Below are 25502 nucleotides of genomic sequence, written 5' to 3'. Positions count from 1 at the left end.
AAAGATCTATCAATTCCCTAACTACTTGGGTAAGATCTCAGAGTTAAACTAGTTAAATCAATATGCATTGTAGAATGCCCATAGTGTCTGGAAGGTTATTGCTAAAGGGCATTGTCTTCCTAGTGACAGTTCTCTAGCTTAATTAGTGGACTTCACTCCTAAGGAAACTGACTCCAGTTGAAAGGGTGGCTAGCATGGACAGCCGTTTTTAGAGAGGCAAACTTTATTCTAAGAGCACAGACTGTCCAGAAGAGACAGATGTGGAAACTTGGGCCCTGGGTGATTTAGTCCCCAGGAGAGTTAATCTTTGCTATGCAGCAAGGAGAGCTCATCATGTCTTCCCAGGACCTGGATGAAATAGTACTCAGGATAATTTACTTCTCTTTGCTAAGTAATCTCCTCATAAATAATTCATCTTCTTAGGCATCCCGAGTCCTGGCCTTCTACTGCAGACACAGACATTTCAGACTAGAAAGCGATGCCACTTTCTAAGCTAATAAATTGTCCCTCGTTTTATGTTTCAGTGGAGTATAAATTTATTCTTGTTAGCCCATCACTGCTCCTCTGAGCATCTCGGAGTGTAGTTACTAATAACAGTCATGTGCTGGATGGTATTCAAAGGGGAATGCCATCTCCTGAGGCTCCAGCACATTCTCTGTTGACGCTAATCCTTACCATGTATGCTTTCTTGAAGGAAAAACATGAATTAAAAGTAAATGTAACAAGAAACAATACTTAGAACCAGACAGGCAAGTGTCCTAGGATAAAACCCAGTCTACAGACTCTAGACTAGTATTTTCACAGGAAAAACTTGCTCATTGATTCTAAGAACATCCAATAAGAATTGAGAATTCAGAATGAACTTCAGAAAATAAATATAAGTCCAAACCCTCATGTAAATCATTGTTTTAGATGAATGTATTTACACTCTGCAAGATTAAGATATCAAACAGAATGGTCATATATACATATGAATGTCCATTTCATAGCTGTGGCTCCCAGGTCTGTGATGACATCCTGAACGTTCAAATGCAGTAAGCACAGTGACAACCAGGGCTATGGGTGATCCAAGGCTACCTAGTCCTGTACCTGACATACATCATACACTCAGCTCATGTCCTTGTATATTCTACCTTTAAAAATGCCTGGTAATTAAAGTTCCAGGTATCTGTTAACACCAGGAGTGCTAGAGGAAACAACTTGATAATTCTGACACATAAGGTTAATAAACGTGGAAAAGCTTTAGTTTAAAAGACAGAAAACTCTTTGTATTTTTGGGTAGAATTTAGAGTGCTATAATATTTTTGGAGGATAACTTTTGAAACATTAAATAATGCAAATGTGAACAGGTAACTTCACCTTACTAAAAACATGTGACATCCCAAAACATAACTGCTTAGAAATCTGATATTAAAGACGAAATAAATGGTTATTACATCTATCATTATTCTATTGTACAGTCTTACATTTGCACTTTAGAAGCACAATGTAGTAGAAGCAGAAGTCTTTAAAGTAAGTGGAAACTACAGCTATTACTTCACTACATTATTGCAACTAAAGGAGACGTGTTTCTTAGAACATCTTTTCCTACTAAAGGAATGCAAATTCTGAAGAGCAGTCTTGTTAATGAGTGAAGAACACGTAGAAAATTCAACAGAGATGAAACGCCCTCAAAAGTCTTTACTGAGGTTGAGTAAGTGACACACATCTGGGCAAAGATGAGAGGTACAGTCTTCTGTTTGAGCAATAGCAGTAAGTGACACACATCTGGGCAAAGATGGGAGGTACAGTCTTCTATTTGAGCAATAGCAGTAAGTGACACACATCTGGGCAAAGATGGGAGGTACAGTCTTCTGTTGAGCAATAGCAGTAAGTGACACACATCTGGGCAAAGATGGGAGGTACAGTCTTCTGTTGAGCAATAGCTTTAGCATTTAAAGTCTTTCCCAGTATCTAACTAGGAACAACAATTCAAAAAGTGTACACAGACAGTTGTTATAAAACCCAGGAAAACCTGTCTATATTCATGAAGTGGGTATTACAGTTACAGACTCATAGGTGGTGATATCTCAGATGTTTTAATAAACTTTAAAATACAAATGGTGTCAGATCCATGTTTACACTGTTTTTATGTAGGTGGCTTGGGCTGATTCTCACCGATTCATTCTCTCACCAGCATGACTGACATTCCCTCCCTCATTCATCTGCCTATTGGAGGAAGCACTCACATCTGAGTAAATCCATCAATAAAGCGTCCTTCAGCTGGAATCCAAAGGCTTATTCAGATGCCCATATGGGAACTTACTTTTTTGACTTCTTTACTTGATCTGAATGTCTGCTGAACAAAAGAATCGCTTTCAATGGCTTCGATTTCTTTAACTCTTTTTACTTGTTCCACCAGGGTGGCTTGGTCTAAAAAAGAACAGTGTTAGTGAACTTTGGTACAAGCTTGTTACCAACAATATACCCATGCTCGGGTTTTTCTTTTAACCGATGGAAATGCAATACATTAAGTTAAGCTACAATAGGTACTTTCCCCCCTTGAATTTCAAAAATAAAACATGCCTATAAACTAAGACTCATCTAAAATCTATTTTTTTTTTTTTTTCGAGACAGGGTTTCTCTGTGTAGCTTTGCACCTTTCCTGGAACTCGCTTTGGAGACCAGGCTGGCCTCGAACTCACAGAGTTCTCAGCCTGCCTACCAAGTGCTGGGATTAAAGGCGTGTGCCACCACCGCCCGGCTCTCATCTAAAATCTAAAACCTACTGAGGAGGTATTGCTATTATGATTTTGGGTGATCTAAGCTAATTTTGTGGGAAGGCCTTTCCCTCTACTTTATTTTAACATTTTATTATGGAAATACACAAAAGGAAAGAAAGGGCAACAAACCCACCCATAACCACCACCCAATTTTTATAATCACCAACACTTTGTTATTGTTAGTCCATTGAGTCTCATTCTCCATGTATTTTGGGATTGAGACCCGGACTATGTAAAAACAAATCCAAGAGGGCATACTACTCAAACCAAACTCCAGACCATGTGCTGTTTTCCCTAAAGACTTTGGTGGTCACCTCTAACAGATTAAGACTTGATACCAATTATAATAATTTTATCAGAATACTGTTTGTCAGGCCTCAAATTACCACTAATTAAATATGATTTGCATGGCCCATGTTGCATTTTCACTGGTTTAAAAGATATCTTCCTATTATAGTAGGTTTTTTTGAGCAGGATACAAACAAGGACGCACATCCCTCTTGCTTGGTGGTAGGACTTCCAGTCTCTTTCCACAGAGCCTATCACTCTTTCCTTTCATTGTCGCTTACCTACTGGAGAGTGAGAATTCCTTTGTCAGTCCCCTGCCGTCTGGACCTCATGATGCTGTTATCCAGCATGCTCCTCTATCATCTACTGCTTGTGCAGATCACGACAGAGACCTGACTCTCCATTCCAATTCAATTTATTCCATTTCAAAAATAGATTATCTGACGTTTGGAGAGATGTCTCAGGAGCTAAAAGCCATTGCTGTTCTTGCAAACGTCCTGGGTTCAGTTCCCAATACCCACCTGGCAGCTCACAACTACCTTTAACACCAGTTCCAGGAAATCTGAGGTACTCTTCTGGCTCTGGCAGGCACCAGGCATGCATGTAGGGCACATACAAACATGCAGGCACTCACACATACACATAAACTAAAAATAAGTAAGTAAATCTTCAAAACTTAGAACTGGCACTGTTATGTAGTTTTTTTTTTCTTTTAACATTAAATCAGGAAGCGCTCTGACCACCTATCCTGATGTTCAGATTGATCAATGGGTTCAAGGTGATGAGTCAATCTGACCTTTCTATTATAAAGTTCTTATTCATCAATCTTTCAGTTAATGGTTTTAGTAACATTAATGTTTGCTTCTTCAATCAATTATTTAATTAGAAGCTATAAAATAGTAATTTTTCTTGTTGCATTTACTAGTTCTGATTCTTTTACACTGGGGAACATTCTCTCATTAGCCAGTGGTGACTGAAATACAGGCTGTATTGTGGGGTCACAAATACATTTCTTCTCTAAAATTCTGAGTGTGAGTGCAGGAACACACATGTGTGCGACGGCATCTATGTGGAGGCCAGAGGACAACTCCTGGCAATCGGTTCTCTCCTTCCACTGTGGGGTCGGTCGGTCCAGAGCCTGGACTGGAGTCACCAGGTTTGCATGGTCAGCACTTTTACCCACTGAGCCACATCGTTGGCCCTGATGTTTATTTACATTCACTTAATATTTTGGTCTACAGGTATCGAAGATGCCATTATTGGCTCCCAATAATATGTGAATAGCTTTAATCCATGGCAAGCGCTTTCTTATTTTGATGCTCAAATTGCTTCAGCTCTGGCTAGCTTGTCCTATGGCGTGACCCCTAGTGGTGAAGGCATGCCAAGATGTTGGAGGGTTATTTTCTACAGTTCCTGTCCTCAAGGGAAGTTATCCACTTCTCTAGGGAGCCCAGACTCCTTCCCGTGGGGGAGACAGCAGAGGCAGTGATCCAGACATTTGACCTGTTCGCCATTGCTGAACTGCCATTGCTTTTCAGTCTTTCTAGTGTGCCGGGAAGAAAAGGTACCCTAAGAAGTTCTAATGTGAGTCCATGCTGACTACTGTCAATTAAATTAGCAATTACATTTTAAGTAATTTTATAGTCAAGCATCTTCTCATATGCTAAAAATCATCAGCATTAACAATATTGTCGAGGGCACTCACTTTCCTATGAGTTATGCATTAGGTTAAAAAATGAAATGGCAACCACTGCTATAAACCACAAGGGGTATTAATGCATCTTTGACCCCTTGGATCACATACCAGATATCCTGAATATCAGATATTTATGTTACAACTTATAACAGTAGCAAAATTACAGTTCTGAAGTAGCAAAATGAAATAATTTTACGGTGGGGGCACCACACCATCAGGAACTGTATTAAAGGGTCGCAGGGTTAGGAAGGTTGAGAACACTGCTCTAGAGCCACTTGAAATAATTCTCTACTTGATTAAGCTACTAATTTGATAGGACTATTCATTTTCTTAAGTTTCTGACTAACATCCATACTGTGAGGGAGTTCTAGGTTAACCTGTAAACATGACTATTCAGAGACTAAATCGCTTTTCCTATCCCAGGCCCTGAGTGCTTCCTCCAATCCAAAGATAATGATTTGTATTAGGGTTGGATTTAGCCTCCATGATTTAGAAAACCATAAGCATTTACGTCTCCTCTTACTGTGTGACACTAGTATACTACATTTCTCTTGACTTCGTGTCTTCACTACAACTCAGCACAGCTTAGAGCTTTCTCTACTCCATTTTACAGCTGCACAGTTACCTGTCTTACAGTTTGACCATGTTTTTATGAAGGCTCCATCCATGGCCAAGTTATTAAAATGGCTTTCTTTCACAGTTAGCATTTCCAAAGCAGCAACCTTCAGGTATCACTTCTTACTTAGTTTTGTGGTTTTGTCCCCCACACATTAGCTAGACAAGGAATGACATGCTTGCTGGGGAAACTTGCGCTCGACAGTGGTAGCAACACATGGCTGAACCAGAGGCCACTGCATACTCAGTTAAGGCAGCTCAACTTTTTGGGATTTAGACTTTATGGATAATGGCTGGGTTTAATTAGAGGATCTGCATGAAAGCAGCTTTTGCATTCTGGCAGCCCTGGCCCAAATGCTCAGATGCTGTTACAGAGGGAAACACATGGAAGACAAAAGGAAAAGGCCAACAATAAAAACTGATATTGTCATAAAAACCTGTCTCAACTTTCAGCCAATCACAGACTATAGTTGTATAGTCCCGTGCAAGCATCCATTTATTCAAGGGGAAGACCACCTCCCCTTCTGAGCCCAGTCTCCTCGCTGAGAAGCTATGTGTGGAATGCAGCCAACTTCCCCCTTTTTGGAAGAACACATTTTTCCTGTATAAATCCACACACTGTCACAGTGTTACAGAACAGCAAATAGCCCTCTTTGCTTTAGTATAAAAGGTTCTCTAGATTTTAATTATGTGATGTACTCAGCATATGAAATGAGAGATTCTTTGTCTAGCTAATGTATTAATATTAATGCATCCCCAACTAATGTGTATTTTTTAAGATTCTATACATAGGAAGAAAGCTAAAGCAGAGAAAAATAACAAAAATGGGTACCAACTTTAATGTCTCCTTGCAAACAACATTTTTTTTTTTTGAATCCAGGATTTACCAGAATTATTTACTACCACAAATTCGCAGTAAGAGGCCCTTATTTCTGACTTCAGGATGATGTCTCCAATGTGTCAGCTGCTGGGTCTCTTGGATTTTTCTCTAACTGTCTAACATATTCTCTCATTTAGATTTGCAAAGCACATCATTAGTATTAAATGTCAGAGGTGAACTGAGAAACAGTACTGATCTCTAAAGCTTGTGGTATTTGTAGCTTTAAATTTGAAAACACAACCAGTGCATAGTACAAATAAATGTGGCATCACAGAACCCAGCCAAAGGGCCAGTATGCTTATTAAAATAGCACTGTAGAAATTATAAAAGAGAGAAGGAAGATTAGAGAAAATGGAACATTATCCTTGTCCTTTAAGAAAGAAACCCCCTCAGGACTAACAAGGTGACAGGACAGAGGGAGAAAGCCAGCTTGCCTGATCTACAATGTGAAAACAAACTTCACAGCTTCATCTTCTAATGCTGAGCCCCAACTCAGCAACAATGACCTCAGATGTAAAATTTCTGCTTTATAATAGCTCCACTCTATATTATCTGAAAACAATAACCATAAAATATTTTAAATTGCTCCATATTCAAAATTCTAGTATCAGTGCCTACAAATATAAGCCTTGAGCTTAACCTTGCAGCTTTAGGAAACAGACTGAAACACACCAATAACATATACCATGCCATTCTGAGTTCAGGTTCTTTGTTACATGCCATTAAAAAATTCTGCATCAATTTAAGATGAACAAAATATGCCTTAAATCAGTTACTTCTTGAAATGTTTACATGAATGCATGTAAAGTATCTTATCAGCCAAAAAGAAAGAAAGATAGACAAAAATTATTGGCAGCCTCGCTTTGTGGTATAGACCTGTGATCCTGGCTACTTGGGGGGATGAGGAAGGAATATTGTGAGTTCAAGGCTTGACTGGGCTGAGGAGTGAGTGCAAGGCTGGCTTGAGTAACAGAGTGAGCCTCTGACTCCAAACCGAAAGGCACGCTGGGAGAGGAAGGTCAGGAGCTATAGCTCAGGGACAGAGTTTGGCCCTCCCTGAATTCAATTGTCAGCATGGAGGACAAAACTTACTAGAAGAATAAATACCTTAACATGGGGAACATGAAGGAAACATATACATTAGCACTTGGTGATTTCTACAAGTATGTCTTTGTTAAGTACAATAAATTCTTTGTTGACCAGATGTCATGGATGAGATGCATTATAAACACACACACACACACATACACACACACACACACACACACACACACACACACACACACACGAATCAGAAAGTTATTTTGAAACACAAATATCAGTATCAACTAATTTTGTAGAAAGTAATTTTTGCTGGGTGATGGTGGTGCACGCATTTAATCCCAGCACTTGGGAGGCAGAGGCAGGTGGACAGATCCCAGTGAGTTCAAGGCCAGCCTGGTCTAAAGAGTTAGTTCTAGGACAGCAAGAGCTACACAAAAAAACTATGTCTCAAAAAACAAAACAAACAAGTAATTTTTATATTTTTGTGATAAAATAAACAAAATGTTTTTGCTATTGATTTTATTAAAAAAATAAGCTCTCGTATCTGAAGTTGAAGATTTCATGTTATAATAGCATTCAAAGTTTTCTTTTAGAATATCACTAATTAATAAATAAAAATTTAAATTGTAAAATAAAGTGGATGAAGTATAATGAAAAATATTCATTTTATTTGAAAATATAAAACTTTAGTCTATATTTAAATTTTTGATTGCAAACAGAAACAGAGTGGGGGGGGGTGGAAGTCTCCTGTAATAGCAATACCAGGCTAGGAACGGCAGATGGCACTATTGCCCAAGATGTCACATTGGGATAAGGCCAACTGGTGTTTCAAAGATTATCTTAAACACATGCAAAGAGCACATCTTCAACTGGTTCCTTCCAGTTATTAATATTTTATGAACCTATCCAAAGTTAAAAAGCGTTTTATGTTAACAAAGAATTTGGGTCAGTTGGTCTAGGTTATTGAGTTATTTGATATGATATTGTTCCAGGAAAAAAAAAAACATTTATATACTAACAGTACTGCTACAAATCTATGAATAATACAAAAGATTACCCTATTTTCAGATTAAATTGACTCAGATATTAACCAAGAATAGAAAACATCCATGAACACACAGTTTTAAATAAAACAACAATCTCTGTACATTTGTTTCCAAGTGCTTTACAAGAATAAGGAAAAAGAAAACATACTTGAATAGTAAAGTTGATTAATAAATAAAGCTTGTAGACAAATGAAATTAGAATTTTAAAATTATTAAGCTAATTTTTTAATGAACATAAAATTTAACACAGTTATTGCTTTCCTTTTTAAAACAATTTATCTTTTTTTCTTCATATAAACTGTTATAAAAAGTTGCAAAAAAACCCACACCAGAATTAACCATAACCAAAGAGTATACAATGCAATGAAATTCTATATAGTTATAGTAGCCACTTAGAATGGAAACTGGTAAGCTTCACACTGGATTTTATACTTTCACCATTGAATATATTTTTATGCACATATCTATTACCCAAACCAATGTATCTTCAATGTTTCTTTTAAAAAGCATACATTAGAAACCTATCCAATCTTAACATTTAAAGAGTGTTCACAAAACATACCACAAAGAACTTGAAAAATCAGAAAACTCCTTAGGTAGGAAAGGCCTTGTCTAGAGGGTTTCTGGAAGCTGCCACTATGAACACTGAGTCCTAAGGGGAGCAGAGGGCCCTCAAGAGCAGTGCTCAGATGGGGGCCAGCAGAGGCTCACCTCATATTAACCTGCTCGTTACAGTGGGTTATGTAAGATAAAGAATTTCAGCATGACTACACTAGCAAAGAAGAATTTCAGTTAAACATTATAAAAACTACAAGTGACTTGGGCATCAGCACTGTATTTCATAAAAACACAATCCTCCCTCAGCTCCTCTTATCTAGAGTTTTCATGCTTCTGTATTCTCCATGTCATTTAAGACCGTGCCCAATGCCTATGTTGTGATGATGCTGTCTCTTGCCACTGGTGCGAAGAGAGGCCTCTTTCATGATTCACCTGGCATATGCTGCCTCACACTGGTCACAATCTCTGTGAGTGGCAGCTGTCTCCCGAGTTAGGAGACAACATACCTCTGTATTACCTTCAGAGCTTAGTGGAGGGTGCTGTATTGTTTAGTGAACAATACATTTGTTGGATAACTGAAAATTAAAGGGCATTAAAAATATTAGAAATAAAATCTTGGGCCAGTGACAAATTATAAGTTTTTAACTTAAAAAATCTAATGTTTTGAAGTGTTTAAGTATTTTTATATTGGTGTTTGCCTGCATGTATGTCTGTGCACACGAATGAGTGAGCGGTATCCATGGAGTCCAGATGAGGGCACTGGATTCCCTGGCACTGGAGTTACAGAGAGTTGTTGTCTCCATGTGAATGCTAGGAATTGCACCAGGTCCTCTTGAAGATCCGCCAGTGCTTTTAACCGCTGACCCATCTCTCCAGCCACTTAGAGACAGTTTTAGGAGTTGTGGGTTTACTGCCTGTGTTAAACTTTCCCGCCACTTACGAGCTGTTGGGGCCTTCGGCAAACGGTGCAGCTGTGCGGGTCTCAGCTCTCTTGTGCTACGGGGTAAGAATGGGCTACATACCTTAGGAAGAGTGAGAGATTCCACCCTCTGCTTCCTTTCAAGTATTTGAGCACATTTCACACAACAACCATTGCTCTGCATACTTGGATTTAGAAACTGAATGTTCCTCTCACAGAGAGACAAATGGGGAGACAAAAAAGAAAAAAATAGAGTGCCTCATGATACCAAGAAAAATAGAGCAGGGTGGAGGGTCAGGAAGGAGCCAGGGGAGCTATGTCAGATGGGGAAAACAGGGAAGAACGCCCTGACACACTGACATTTCATCACTTTTCATGATGACATGAGAAAGTGATACACCTGTGCTCAGTGCAAGGTTTGTAGACCATTAAACGCACTCAGTAGATGAGTACTGCTACAGTAATATGCTCTGTGCATTCAGCTATAATACTAAAGATGCCGAGGCTGCCAACCTGCTTTGAATCCAACAAGGCTCTAACTGCCTTGGTTCACTCATCCTGTGGTGTGCACTTGTGGTATGGCAGGAACAGAGACTAGGAGCACTGGAGGGCAGCCCTGGGCACATCCCCAAGAAGGTACACACAGGGGACCAGGGCAGTGGGGTGAATGGGGAGGCTACTCCATTGTCACAGCTGCCAGGATCCAATACTTGGAGATAGAGGGGGTTTTGTTATTTCCTCTGGCATGATCTACCTCAAGATCAAGAAAATCTGCTATAGTCTAATGCATAAAACCTTTGTTCTGGTTATTATCTATGATGCCTTTCTAGTGGGAGACATGATGGGGCTGTTTTCATTGAAATGGCCATATGCACTATTCTGGTAGCAACAGAAGGTTAGATTTAAGACACTTAGGCTAACTACTTCACACACTACTTTATTTACCCATCATAACTGCTGGGGTAACATTACCATTCTTACTGCAAGATGAGAATCTGAAGTAACTCAACTCAACTCAATCTGAAGTGGCTACATGGTGGTAGAACTGGGATCCAATCCCTGACCTGTGATCTAGTCATTGTTTGTTTGTTTCTTTTGTTTTTTTGAGACAGGGTTTCTCTGTGTAGCTTCGTGCCTTTCCTGGATCTCGCTCTGTAGACCAGGCTGGCCTTGAACTCACAAAGATCCGCCTGCCTCTGCCTCCCGAGTGCTGGGATTAAAGGTGTGTACCACCATGGCCCGGCCTAGTCATTGTTTCTAAAATGAATTATTTACCCTTCTTACACCAAGCAATATATTTCCCTTTACTCCAACCATTTACTAGAAATAACAAATATATGTGGGATTGTACTTGTTCTGCATTCTAATACTTATGCATATAGCAAAATGTAACATAGCTCTACTTGTAGAAGAGATGTATACACGGTCTTGTTCTTCTGGCATTATCTTGACATGGATTACAGAAGTATATTTTCAGAATCTTCTACACTTAACATTTGTGAAGGAATTACTATGCCATATTCTTAAAACCCTTATAATGAACAACAACAACAACAACAACAACAACAACAACAAAACAGTTTCTGAAAACCTAGCATTTCCCACTTAAGTCTACAAATAACCAGGAAAAATTTTCACTTCAGAGTTCTTTATTTACTGTGCAACAATGGCTGTTAGAATAAAAATCACAATTTCTATGAATTTAGCTGCTACACAGTCCAACTATAAAGACTGTTAGTTTATGCTTGTTCAAGATATGGTAAACCTGGGTAGTCAAGTCTATTTTACTGCAATGATAAATAATCGTTCCAGTAGAACTAGAGCTGCTGGAGTTCCCTATTTACGAGGTAAAATAGAAAGGCATGGAACTTGAAGAACCCAGATTAGTAGATCAGAATGAGGAACCTGCATTTACTGTCTGCTGTCCATTTTAATTCCAGAATTGTTATTGACTCTAATTAAAATTCTGTAGATGGGAGAGCTGAATGTTTCTAAGGAACTCAGAATGAATGCTGTCTGCCAGCCATCTCCAACACCCTATAACCACACACAGCCCGCCTGTCAGGAGAGCTGGTGCAGACATCTCGGGGCACACCACATTTGTCACTGTGGCTAATATCAGAGATACGCAGCTCTTTTTTCTTAGCACACAAAAGCAAGATATGTAATTCAATGCTCAATTTACCCTTGTCTCACAGGAGATTTTTCCCCGCTAATTGATAGAAATTAAGCCATTAATCAAGCCACTAGCCATCATTCAAACCAGGGAAGATGAATACAAACTTTCATCATAACCACCTTCCCCATTTTAGTGTTCATTAGCATTAATTTTTAATGCAATTATGCTATTCTTTTACGCTGAGCTCATAAATTACTGCTCTTTTGTTGCTGGCTGGCCTTGTAAAATCCAAACTAATGCTTTGTGCTCTGATCTTAAAGGCAATTACTAGGTTCTTCTATCTTTTATATCTTTGCATCCTCAATAACCTTTATATATAACTAATATCCATGAGTGACTATGCCTGTTTTTCAATTGCCTTAATATAAATCTTGGTATATGTAAGTATAGTCAAATATAGCTATAATAAACACAGACATATATCACATACGTTATAAAATACAGGAATTCATATAAAAGTAAGATCTCATAAATTCATACTGACATTTAGGTTCAAATATAAAGATATCTTTGTGATTTAAGATAAAAATGCAGTACATTATTGTATCAAAGTTGCACTTTTCATAACAAATTAGGGAAACCAGGAATATTAATAATGGCTGATCAAACATTTACATGAACAACTACTCAAAACAGTATAACTAAAGTGTCAAGATCTTTAGGTTCACTGCTTAGGATAACTGTCTTAGGTTAGAATCTGTATATCACTTATTTATTTTTGTGGTGCTGAGGATCAAATCCAGGGCCTTGCATATGACCGGCAAGCTCTTGTCCAATGAGCTATACCTCCAACCTTAAACATTCATTTAAAAAAATATAGAGCTTGAAAACCAACAAGAGAGAGGTAAAGAGTAATAGAAGACTAAAAGATTCATTTATCCAAAGGTATGTTGGTAAGTCTATATAGTAACTCCAGAGCCTTATTTTGTAAAGGAGAAGTTGTGGATTATTAGGAGCTCGTGATAAAACAAAAAGACATGTTTTCCAGAAGAAACATTGAGCCTACACAGAAACACATGCATGTAACTTTCTGTCCCTGATGAGGCAACAGGACACACGCGTGTCCCACCCCCCACAGCACTAGTGATGTTTACTCTCAGGTGCGAAGAAGACAACAAAACAGTTTCCAGCCGGCCTGATTCTTGCAGCAAGGCCTTCCTCTTGTCTCTGTTGGCAAGTTAGGCTCTGCATGCACTCGGGCTAACGAAGAACATTTACTGGGGAGCTGTTGGGAGTGCTGGCATTGGTGTCAGCCGGCCGGCTCAGCTTTGAACCACACAGCTGCGCGGTACCCCCAACACTGCGGAGGCCGGAGCAGGCAATGGGAAGCATACCCAAGAGCTGACTGAAATAGACATTTGCATTGTTAACTTCTTAAGACAGACAGGAGATGATGGTGGCTGGATTTTGTCTTATATTTCCCTTCCTGACCAGTTCTTTGCTTTCATTTTGAATAAATAAAAAAGTCTTATCTGGATCAGGAGCAGTGAGGATAAGGACAAGCTAATATCTGGGATGTCTTTATATCAGAAGTGGGTAGTTAATGAATTTGTATTTGAACTTCAAAGCAGTCGGTAAAAAGCTATGAGTTCTAATACATTTTATTTTTATATAAACATGGTATATTTGGACCTAGAAATTTAGGGGGAACAGTTACAATGTCAAGTTAGGCCTTAATGAAGCTTATTTTAAAGCTGTAATTTTCAGTATTTATTTCTAGTATTTCTTTTAAAATGCTGTATTACATTATAGCCAAATACTCTGTTTAAGGGGGAAAACAGCATGTTCTTTCATTTGTTACCATCCTCTTCTCTCTGTTTGAGAGACCAAAGTTGTGTATAAAACTTCAAAGTATATAAATAACCACATATAATCATAAGTATTCACCATGAAATAGCAGAGATGCAAAGACTAAGGAATCACTTAGTGTAGTATCGGAATCATGTAAATGAAACAAAAGACTGAAATATGGATTGAATTTCCAAATGGGGGATATTATTTATTACCCCAAGTTACAACTGTGGGGATCAAATGCTCTGACAGATGGAAAGACACTTTATGGACAGGAAGTCTCTACACTTGCTCATCATCCTGCCATCTCCCACTCTGGCAAAAGCTAACCTGGGTATCACCAGGAACAAGATATACAGGGTCTCCACTGTCACCAAAAACGTCCCTGCTCCTCTCCAGTCTCTCCCTCCCTATCTTGACCTGAGTCCTCACAGACTTGCTCATGGCCACTAGATTCTGCAGGCTCTAGAACTGGACATAAATGGCACATCTGATTCGTCCACTGAGCATGCTTTTGAGATAAAACCACACTGTTTTTTATACGTTTTAGTATGTTCTTTTGGTAATGGCAGAATTCTAGAATATGGATAACTATAATTTTTTCCATTTGTTTATTCATCAGTGGATGTAAGCTGTTTCTGATTTGTGTAATACAGTTAACATAATATTCATGGACAAACTTTCCTAAGGACTTTTAATTTTATGATTATGTGTCTGATGTATATGTCATAGTGTATGTGTGGAGGTAAGAGAACAAGTTTTCAGAGGTAGTTCTTTCTTTCTATCTGGGCTATGGGGACTGAACTCGGGTCATCAGATATGCGTAGCAAGCACTGTAGCCCTCCCGAGACACCTCAGTGTCCTGTAAGGACATTTTTATGTGCTTTGCTTCTCTTGCTAGTGAATATTACCTTATCATTAGAGTGGATGGATTCTATGGTCTGTATGTTGAATTGGCAAGTTGGATGTGGATGTAGTTCAATAGTAGAGAGTTTAATTAAGGTCTGAGGCCCTGGATTCAATTCCTTGCACTATCACCCAAACTGCCAAACCACTTCATAAAACAGCTGTGTCACTTTACATTGCCACCAACAGTGTATGAAATAGTTGTTCAAGCTCTTCCACATCTGGTTGGATTTTGTAGTATTTTTAATTGGTAGACACTGAGATCTTATTGCTGTTTTAAATGGGTACTTTCTGGATGATTAATGATACTTAATTTTTTCATACAATTATTGGCACTTGGTAACTGAAATGTATGTTCAAATCATTCGTTCATGTTAAAATCATATTCCTTATCCTCCTATCATTGAGTTATGAAGTTTAAAAAATTATTTTAAATGTACCTCTAAGCTATTGTACACATCTTAAATATTATTTATGGAGCTTTTTGTACAATAAGTACTGATATCGTGGGCTGTTTTTCCATGTTGAAAACAACGTATCAATTGATTCAAGGAGAATGAGTCTCATTTCCTTCAGTTTATTGTTGATAACTTTAGGTAAACTTGAATCTCCTCGATGATGCTATAAGTATATTATGATAAACCATTCATATGAATTGTATGCATAGCTGGATTTTTTTAAATTAACACATTTTGGCAAAATTGCCAAATGATTTTCAATTAAAAAATAAGACAAAGAGTAGGAAACTTTTTGGTTGAAAATTCTAGATCAGTAATGATCACATCCTTTATAAAAATGGAGAAAATTTTCCATAATTTAAGCTATTTATAATACATTATGACATCAGTAAAGAAAGCATGACCAAATTCACAGTAGCCAGGATAAACTGAGGCATATATCGTGCCATTCAGATCCGATAAGGGGCAGGGTATAAGGAAGAGGGCCAGAAGATGGGAAATGACAACCATTCCAGTCCTTCTTCATTGTCTGGGGGGGAAATCAGCTTCAGGAATGAAGTATTATCAATACTGACCATTAATTTGCTTTCGCTAATAATATTTTTCAAATAACAAGGAAGTTCTGCTCTATTTACAGGTGAATTATATTTGGATTAAATTATGGAAAGTTGGTTCTAAGTCTGAGTTTCACAATTAATTGTATTGTTACTCAAAATTTCCCATTGAAAACTCCATTCTTCTGAGTTAGGATGTTGTTACTATGTGTGACCCTCTGGACTAGGGGAGGCAGGTGACCCTTTAGCAGAGATGAGTTTGCTTTTCCATAGACAAGAGCAGGGCTTTTCGGATTGATAGATCTGGAGGAAATGACCATGGTGGTCAAATGGGGGAATAGTCTAGGACGAGGGCTGTAGATGAGAGCAAGTAGGGCAGTTTAAGGAAGGTGGGAGGTGAGCAGTCTTTTCAACAGCTCTGAGCCTCCCAGGTACAACTGCTGGGAAGGAGTGTGGAAGACAATAGCCCTAGGGCATGATTTCAGAGCACAGCAGCGGAATTTGTGAACGATTTACTAATACTCTCCACATTTGACTGTTCAGGATTCCTACGACACGCTGATACATAACTGGTGTTCAGATGACACTTGATCTTTGCGGAGGACAAGGCAGCAGTGTTAGTGGCAGTCACTCTGTGAGTATCTCAAAGTGTCAGCAGAAATCTGTAATGAGCCCACGTAAGTGGAAACCTTGCACACTTCTTAGGTGCAGGCATCCATTGGTGGGACCCTGAGTGGGCAGTCAGGAAGCACCACTTAGCCTGGATGAGCATACCCCTCTAATTGAGGAAGAAACAGTGACAAGTATAGGATAACAACCGATCCATAACTCTAAAATCTATGTGTTCATATACATATAAATGTCCATATACACATACATGCATGATGTACTCCAGGATTCTTAAATTCATTTAATTACCACAAACTATCATATTACAGGGTAGATACTAAAAAAATTGACAATGAAACCACTGCAAACCCACAATTAATTTTAAACATTTCAAGAAGAGGTTTTACCAGCTGACTCAGGGCTTGATCCTGGCAGCCAGATGGACAGAGGGTCAATAATCCAGAAGCAATGAGACAGCGATTATCCAGACAGTAAAACAAGTCCCTGGGAGCAATTACTGTCCAACATGCCAGAAAGCCATTTGACCAAACTGCTCTGAAATGGATTTAGAAGGTAAGTTTCAGTGTTTGCCTGCTGCCCCAACCCCACAGTTTTGTATACTACACACCTTCACAAAAATTACTGACAACAAAGGGTCTTTGTTCAAATGTGTGTAACAGCAGAAAGGAGGAATCTCCTGATGACTGCTGAGGGAACACACTCGGTCTTTGTGTCTCTTTATCCAGAGGCACTGCTGTAGGCTCAAACAGACCTGACCAAGGAAAAGAAGTGATCAACTGCGCTGAAATTTTGCACGAATTGCAATGGGTCAGACCAGTATAAAGTGGTGTGGGGTCTAAACAACCTGGTTTAAGGCCTAGAGAGAATAGTGTCTGTGTCATAGGAAACACTCACAAGAAAGCCAGTGTACATGCTGAAATGAGGAAATGAATTCTTGAAGAGACAAACTGTTACGGCCAAAGAATTATTCTTCATTGGGAAAGAAAACTTTGAAGAATCTCTTTCTCTTGTAAAATACTGGGAAAAGAAAGAATTTCTAGAGCACATATCTAAATGTTACTGGTTCATTGTTCATTGTTTTTGAAATTACTTAATGATGACCTTTGCAGAAAAGAGTTATATTTCTATTTCTTCCATTCTCACTATTAGAACATCTTCCTTTTTTTTTTTTTTTTAAAAGAAATTTATTTATTTTACATCCTGGCCTCAGTTTTCCCTCCTTCCTCTGTTCCCACTCCCCAATCCCCTCCTCCTACATTTTTGTTTAGGAAAGGGTAGGTCTTCCCTGGGTATCAACAAAACATGGCATATCAAGTTGCTGTAAGATAAGCACCTCCCTATGTGTTAAGGCTGGGCAAGGTGACCCAGTATGAGTGGTAGGGTCTCAAAAGCCAGTAAAAGAGTCGGAGACAGTCCATATTCCCGTTGTTAGGAATCCCACAAGAGGACCAATCCACACAACTGTAACATATATACAGAGTGCCTAGGTCAGTCCCATGCAGGCTCCCTGGTTGTTGGTTCAGTCTCTGTGAACCCCTGTGAGCCCAGGTTAGTTAATTGTGTGGGTTTTCTTGTGATGTCCTTGACCCTCTGGCTCCTACAATCCTTCCTCCCTCTTCTGCAGGCTTCCCCGAACACTGCCTAATGTTTGGCTGTGGGTCTGCATCTGTTTCCATTAGTTCATGACAGGGTACATGCTTGGTTTCCCTTCTCCTTACAGCCTGAGATGCCTCATTTTCCCATACTGGATCCTGTAAACCTGAAGATATATCAAGGCTCACTCCTTTGTATATGTACTCTCTAGGTGACTCATAATTCATACCATCTAAATTTTATGACCTTTAAACTATACACCTGATGACCCCTAAATCATTAGCCTGGTCTTGACATATTTTCCAATCTCTAGATTCATCTACCATAGCCTTAATTTTTTTCTTTCCCAGCTCATAAATTCAATTTATTACTTACAATTGGCTTCCTGTCACATCTAAAATAAAATTCAAACTCCATACCCTTACTGTGGTGGTTTGAATGAGAATGGTCCCCACAGGCTCATATATTTGAATATCTGGTTCCCAGTTGGCGGACTGTTTAGGTAGGATTAACACGTTTGGCCTTGTTGGAGGAGGTGTGGCCTTGTTGGAGGAGGTGTGGCCTTGTTAGAGGAGGTGTGGCCTTGTTGGAGAGGGTATCACTGGGGATTGGCTTTGCAGTCTGTCTCTGTCTGTCCCTGTCTCTCTCGCTTTGTGTATATGTCTTCCTGCCTTTGGATTAGGATGTGAACTCCAGCCCATGCTTGCCTGCCTGTCACCTGCTAAGATGATCATGGACTAACTCTCTGAAACTAATTAAATATTTTCTTTTACAGGAGCTGCCTTGGTCATAGCGTGTCTTCACAGCAATAGAACAGTAACTAAGATTACTTCTTTTCAAAGCCACAGATAATGGTCACTTAAATGAGAAAGAGGGTAGAGTTCAAAGTTCAGTTTTGAAGATGACACACTGAGACACCTGTTGTTAAACAACAACAACAACAACAACAACAACAAAGAAAGTCTCTCAAGTCTGAGTTCAGAGAAAGCTTAACCTAAAGAAATAACTTGGAAGTAGAAATAGGGACAGGTAAAGCATATGATGAACATCACAAATATATTTGAGGAGGAAAACAGAAAAGCAGAGGTCTGAGTTTTAGCTAACAAAGACAACTGGAGAAAAAAAAAGGGCTAAGACTGCTGGAAAAACACATGAAGTAGTTTGAATGTTGCTGGAAGGCAGAATATTAAAAAAATATTCACTAGATTTAGCAAAACAGAAAAAATATTGGTGATTTTAACAAAAGCAAGCAGCTTTATTAAGTGTATTAAGGTAAGTTACATTTGGAAAAACATGATGGGTAAAGCAACACTTCTTTTCTTTAGGAGAAAGACAGTGGATTGAAAGGTATTGTGTAGCAATTTCCTCTGACACAAAACCTTCCATCCTGCAGGGAAGCTCATTAAGCTTAGGAATTATCAACTCAAAAGCCTTAGGAAGTCCCTGAAACTGACCAGATATAATAGTCTCCTTCTTCAGCACACATAAGCAGTAAGGACTGCTGATACACTCTCTTAGACAAGGAGAGTTTCTAGAAGACTCTCAGACCACTTGAACCACTAAAGAACAGGCAGGGGCTAGCCTAGTTGCTTGCAGAAAGCTCAGACCAACTGAGCTGACTTGTTGAGATACTCTTCAGTTAGTCAAATTGCCTGCAAGTTATGCAGTAAACTCCAAGGTTTCCAGCTTTCAAGAACCACCACACATCAGGGGTAGGTTTTTTGGTCATTCAGTTGACTTTGAGCCATTTCTCTTCCTGTAAGCGGCCCCTTACCTATACTCCTGTAAGTAACCCCAATAAAACTCATTGGTTCACTGAGCTGGATTTTGATAGTATCCCTACTTTGGTCCGACAACAGTTGTTGTCAGTTCCCTATCTGTGGCTAATAGACTATTGTTCATGTCTCCCTAGGAATACTGTCACACAATGGATGGCTTAACATGTCTACTTGATGAAAGAAATGAAAGAGAAACTAGTCAGCTAGTAGTAGTAGAATTACTTGAGGACAGCTATTTCTAATTCTCAGGACAAGCTTTATTTATTATAACCAGGGAAGAGTATCATTATTTGAAAGAGTCAAATGTGAATCATGTGCCACAGAATAATCAAAATCATTTCCCCTAAGTACTCACTAAAGAATTTGACAAGCATACCAGTTATTAGGTGGTACCAAAAACAACAACCAACCCCCCCCCCATGCACACACCAAAACAACACTATGTAAAATATAATGTAATAGATATTATTTTTGGTGTAGGGTATTTGGTACCATACTGCTATTTTCTTATATTAATTTTGCAAAATGAATAGCTTTCTTAATGCAGCACGAAAAGGAAAAAAGTATGGTGCATAGCAATAAATAGTAATTTTTGAGGGGTAGCAGGGTAGCTAGACAAACATGACTGAGGTACATGCTAGCTAATTGATCATGTTATTACCTACAGAGTAATACAGAGCTAGAAAGCAATTAGTAGGCTCTCACTGTAGTTACTTCTTCCAAGAAATCATCTGAGTTTATTTCAAAAGTATTCTTTATATTATAGAGTCTACAGGGACATAGTTCAACCTAATCTCTATTTAAAGCAAATGAAAACACTGATAACAGACACTGAAAGTATCATCTTATGGTTTTATTCTAACCTGTTCTGTAGGGTCAATGGAGTAAAATTAGTGAAAAATTATATCTATATATACATATATATAATTTGATATATTTGATATATATAATTGATCCATAAAAGAAAGGGTAACATAAATATTAAATTATTTATGTTTATATCTGTCAATATAACATATCTGAAATGTACAAATCATATTCATAAGGTAAACAGTGACATTTATTCAGCAAATATATATTGTACTACATATAATATGTAGCATAATATATATTACAGATAGTTCAGTAAGGAAAATGAGACTAGGGGATAAATAGAGGAAGAGAGTAGAAAGGCAAATGTGACATGCACAGCCCCTCCCCTCTTCAAGGTATGAAAAAATCGAGAAATAAAAGTTTGAGAAACAGTGCTGGGGAGAGGGCTCAGTGGTTGACAGCACCAGTTGCTCTTCCAGAGGACCCGGGTTCAATCCCCAGCACCCACATGGCAGCTAACAACTGTCTGTAACTCCAAGATCTGACACCCTCAAACAGACATGCATGCAGGCAAAACACCAATGCAGTAAGATAAAAATAAATAAATTACTAAAACTTTTGAGAAACCAAGGATAAGGAAACAAACAGGACAGGGTGGGACAGAGAGCCCTGTCCTAACACACTGCACCAATTGACTAGAGCCATGCATAATCTGCTGACTGCAGATTCGACACTGACTAAGCTTCCAGAAGCAAAGTCCAAACTATCTAAAATTCCTTACTGAAAAAATAATAAAGTGTTTTTCCAAAAGAAAAACCTACAATAACATTTAGCGTACTAAACTAAAAGCTAAGATAGAATAATAACTCTTATATAAAGAGCTTTTGGTTGAAATTTGAAAGCTAGATGTGAGGCCCTAAGCCTGCCATCCTAGCCTCTCAGTCAACTGAGGTCCAACTGACTGAGCACATGAATTCAAGGTCATCACAGACAACACAGACACGATATTTCACACAAGAGCAAAACAAAACAAACAAAAAAGAAATTTAAAGCACTGTTGAAACTCTCCTTCCTGACTTTCTGTTTTAGTCCACAGAACCCAATTGTAATCTCACCATAAAACAGGAGCTCTCACAATTGATTTCATACACAAAGATGACTATTTCCCTCAAGTGCTTTCTCCCCCAAGGATGCCATGAGTGCCTTTTCCTTTAGAACAATGGACATTCCTAATAGCAGTTATAAAAGTCTGCTCTGTGGACAGTCCTGTGGCAGTCCACACTGCCCTGAGATGGCTGAAAGAGAGCTTGTTAGTGACTGTGTAAGGACTCCATCCATGGAACCCACTGTTTCTTAGTTTCAGCCATGCTAAACTTCATTCCATTCCTAACTCTTGAAGAAACCATGTTCCAGGTTTCATCTATGCTGCTTTCGTTATTAGCAGATCTTCCTATTTTTAATCTACACAACACTTTATTTTTTCTTTAACTCTTAGCTTGGAATTTACCTTATCCAAAAAATTCATTTAGCCTAAATACCATGAGAAACCCTAAAATGGAATTCTGTTTACAGTTCTTGAGTTCTTCACTCAGGCTAGATGCCTATCACCTAGTCTTCCTGACTTGAGGTTTCTTTCTGCAAAAGTTAGCTCAAATGCCAACCCCTATTAAGCCCCCTTTGAATCTTTATAATGTACAATAGTTTACTTAAACTCTGAACGTACCATTTATTTAATACTTTGTAGATTATAGTAGTGTATGCTTTGACCCACTAGGTGATATAATACAGAAGTAAGAAAAAGGAGTATTCCTATTTAGCACACAGTAGGGACCCTTAACTGTCAGCATGCTCAGTGAATTGCTACCCAAAATTAGTCCTACAGCGGAAGCTGCTGTAAGAGCTCGAGCCATTCTCATGTCAAGTGAGGGTTAACTTCAGCATGACAGGTGCTTCCAGTGACCACAGTCATAAGCAACACGAATCCCACAAGACAAAGACTGCCTCATAAAAAGTGCTGTAGTAGCTATATAAAGTCATAAATAAAATAGTGTATTATACAAAAGTTCTGGCAGTGATCTGGTAATAGATGTTGACTGAATTGATTATTCACTGACAGTACTCAACAGAGTCCTGCAAATGCATCAACTGGGTAATGAACAGCTATTAAGTTTATTGATTTTCTGATTTCCATTGATACCTAATAGGCTGAAGCTACACATCAATATTTGTGTTAGTAATACCCAAGAGCTCACAATTCTGACAAATGAAAACCTCAAAAGTCTAAACAGTATAAATGAATGGAAATTTAAAGGCCAAACCTCAGAACTGAAACAAAATAGCAAACACAGGAAGCTGATAAACTTAATAATTCAGCAAAGACAGCATTCATTACTTCTTTCCCCTAACAAATGTTGGTTCCCTGAGTCCTGACAATGGAAGCCTTTCACACTACTTCCCTCCACAGTCCAGATGATTCTGTTTACATAAGTGTTGAGCTAACACCCAGATGAGCTTCTCAGGGTGCTTTCATACACTCAGTACTTACACATCCCGTGAGAGGTGCTTGTTTTCTTCATTTTTCACTTGAATAACTGAAGCTCAGTGAAGTTAGATGATACAACCAACCTTATTTAACCAGGAAACAGAAAGACCAGTATGTGAACTGAGGTCTTTTAAAAAGTAATAAAAAGTCATAATCATTTCATCCTTCTACCCTTTCCATTTTCACTGTATAGTAGCTTACATTCTTTAACTACACTATTATACATTTCTGTAGTATATATTCCATTTTGTGTTTTGCCTTTTCATCCCCTCCTAATAAAATCTTTCTCTGTTTTCCCCAAGGGCCAATTCTTCTATTTGTTTCATTTGAAATGCTCTTTGCGACACTCTTGTATTCCTCATAGTTCTTAGCTGTTATATAATTGTATTGAACCACCTTATGGAGTTTTTGCTGTTGATTTTACAGAGGCCTATCCATTCCCTTAAATTCTTGAATTACACTTATCTATTTATTTATTTACTTGTTTGCTTTTTGTGTGCATGTGTATAGTCATGCCAAGTCATGGAAAGCCAGCGGAGGTCAGAGGACAACTTTTTGGAGTTAGTTTTCTCCTTCTCCTGGGTAGGTCCTAGGATTAAAACTCAAGCCCTCAAGCTTGACAATGAGCACCTTTACCTGCTAAGAAATTTCACCCTTGTTGTCACCATTAAATAGGTTAATTATAGCTGGGCGATGGTAGCGCATGTCTTTAATCCCAGCACTTGGGAGGCAGAGCCAGGAGGATCTCTGTGAGTTTGAGGCCAGCCTGGTGTACCAAGTGAGTTCCAGGAAAGGCGCAAAGCTACACAGAGAAATCCTGTCTCGAACCCCCCCCCCAAAAAAAAAGGTTAATTATTATTGCACAAAGGGTTTCCACTAACAGGTTTACCATAGTTGCAAGTAAGCACCAAAATATGGGCTGGCCTTTGAGTATTCCATATGCTAAGCTATAATGTATATATTGAGCACCTCCACTAAAGAATTCTTAGTACTTTAGTGGCTCCCAGGACCCTCTGGAAAAAGGTGATGCATTTTCAAAGCTCAGGCTAAATCAGTGAGCACTTACTTTCAATGTCTCTGCTACCTTTTGATTATCAGCAAGGTCTACCACAGTGGTCCCAGACCAAGAGCTGCATTATCAGCTAAGTACTTGTTAAAAACAAAATTACTGTTCTGCATCCCAGACTTTGTCTACATGATTTTGAGAATTACTGGTCTATCCTGATTAAAGAGAAACCTAATTTCCCAAGTATGTGACTATAAGACATATATAAAATCAAGGTTAAGTGCTAATTCAGAGAAAGGATACCAATTTATAACATAAATTTAAGCTCTAACTGTATCTCTAGATATATTATCAGGGATATAAGTTTAATATTCAATATCCAGGGCAAAGAAGCTAGGTAAAAAGAATATGGTTGGTACAGATGTCACAAAAAGACAGAAAATTTTCAAAATTCTTTTCATTCTGCATGATTTTTTTCTGTACACACATGTGTATATATGTACACACATGTGTATATATGTACACATCATTTTATTTTGGTATTAGAACTACTTTCTGATGCTGATCTAAGCCAGAGGTGAGCAAACTTTTTCTGCAAAGGGCAAGACAGCAGTTCTGGCTGTGTAAGGCACAAGTTCTGTTGTGACCACTTGATTCTGCAGCACCATAGTGACCTTATACACTAGAAACAAACGAGTGTGATTTCAGTCCACTACAAGTTTACTTTAAAACTACCCTGTAGGATAAAATGTGACCAAATGGCAGTCGCGTGCTGATCCTTAACTTAGGCTGTGATTAAAACACATTTCTATTACCTGTACTTCTTGAGTGACTGGGGGCAGTGTGCACAAAGGCAGGATCCAAATGTTGCATGAATAATTCACAAAGACATTGCTTTCTGTGAAAAAAATATATGTACTATGATAAATTAAGATTCTGTGTATATTGCTGAAGGCATTCACAGAATTAAATTTTAAAGAGAATCTTTTGCAATGAAAGATTATAAAATGCCCACTTATGTTTAAGTTGGTGATATGTATTTAGTAAGTATTCACTAAATATATGTTGACTTAATGACTAGTGAGCTTTGTGAAAATGGAAATATTCTCTGTCAGCTGTCATTTGGAATCAAGTTTAGTGAGGAATGTAGCTCAGTGGTAGAGAGCTTGCTTTGCATGTAGGAGGCCCTGGGTTGAATCTCTGGTATGGGAAATAAAGGAACTAAGTTTACTCTTTAAGAAATGGACACAGAGACACTCTATTAAAACACAAACAACACAGGGATGGAGTACCCAAGCTGTGTTAGAACCCCGGCTCTAGTACAAATGTAATTATGGGAAAATTATTCTCCTTCCCACGTCTCGGTTTCCTCATCTGCAAAACGCCATTCACTTCAGCGATTCTTCTGAGTACAAAAGCCAACAAGGACATAGTCGAGGCGCAG

The 25502-nt window shown here is 38.5% G+C and overlaps 1 protein-coding gene across 1 annotated transcript in view; it reads right to left on the bottom strand.

Annotated features, from left to right (window-relative positions):
• The window catches only part of Rsrc1 (arginine and serine rich coiled-coil 1), a 319301-nt gene that overhangs the window by 6625 nt on the left and 287174 nt on the right, over positions 1-25502 (bottom strand). The window contains exon 8 of the mRNA XM_028888672.1: positions 2306-2412. Coding sequence (XP_028744505.1) covers positions 2306-2412 — 107 coding nt within the window. The remainder of the gene's footprint in view (positions 1-2305; positions 2413-25502) is intronic.

Source organism: Peromyscus leucopus, chromosome 6, assembly GCF_004664715.2.
Source record: "Peromyscus leucopus breed LL Stock chromosome 6, UCI_PerLeu_2.1, whole genome shotgun sequence".
Taxonomy (NCBI): Eukaryota; Metazoa; Chordata; class Mammalia; order Rodentia; family Cricetidae; genus Peromyscus; species Peromyscus leucopus.
Note: the sequence above shows the minus strand (reverse complement) of the source record. Positions and strands in the feature narration are given on the sequence as shown.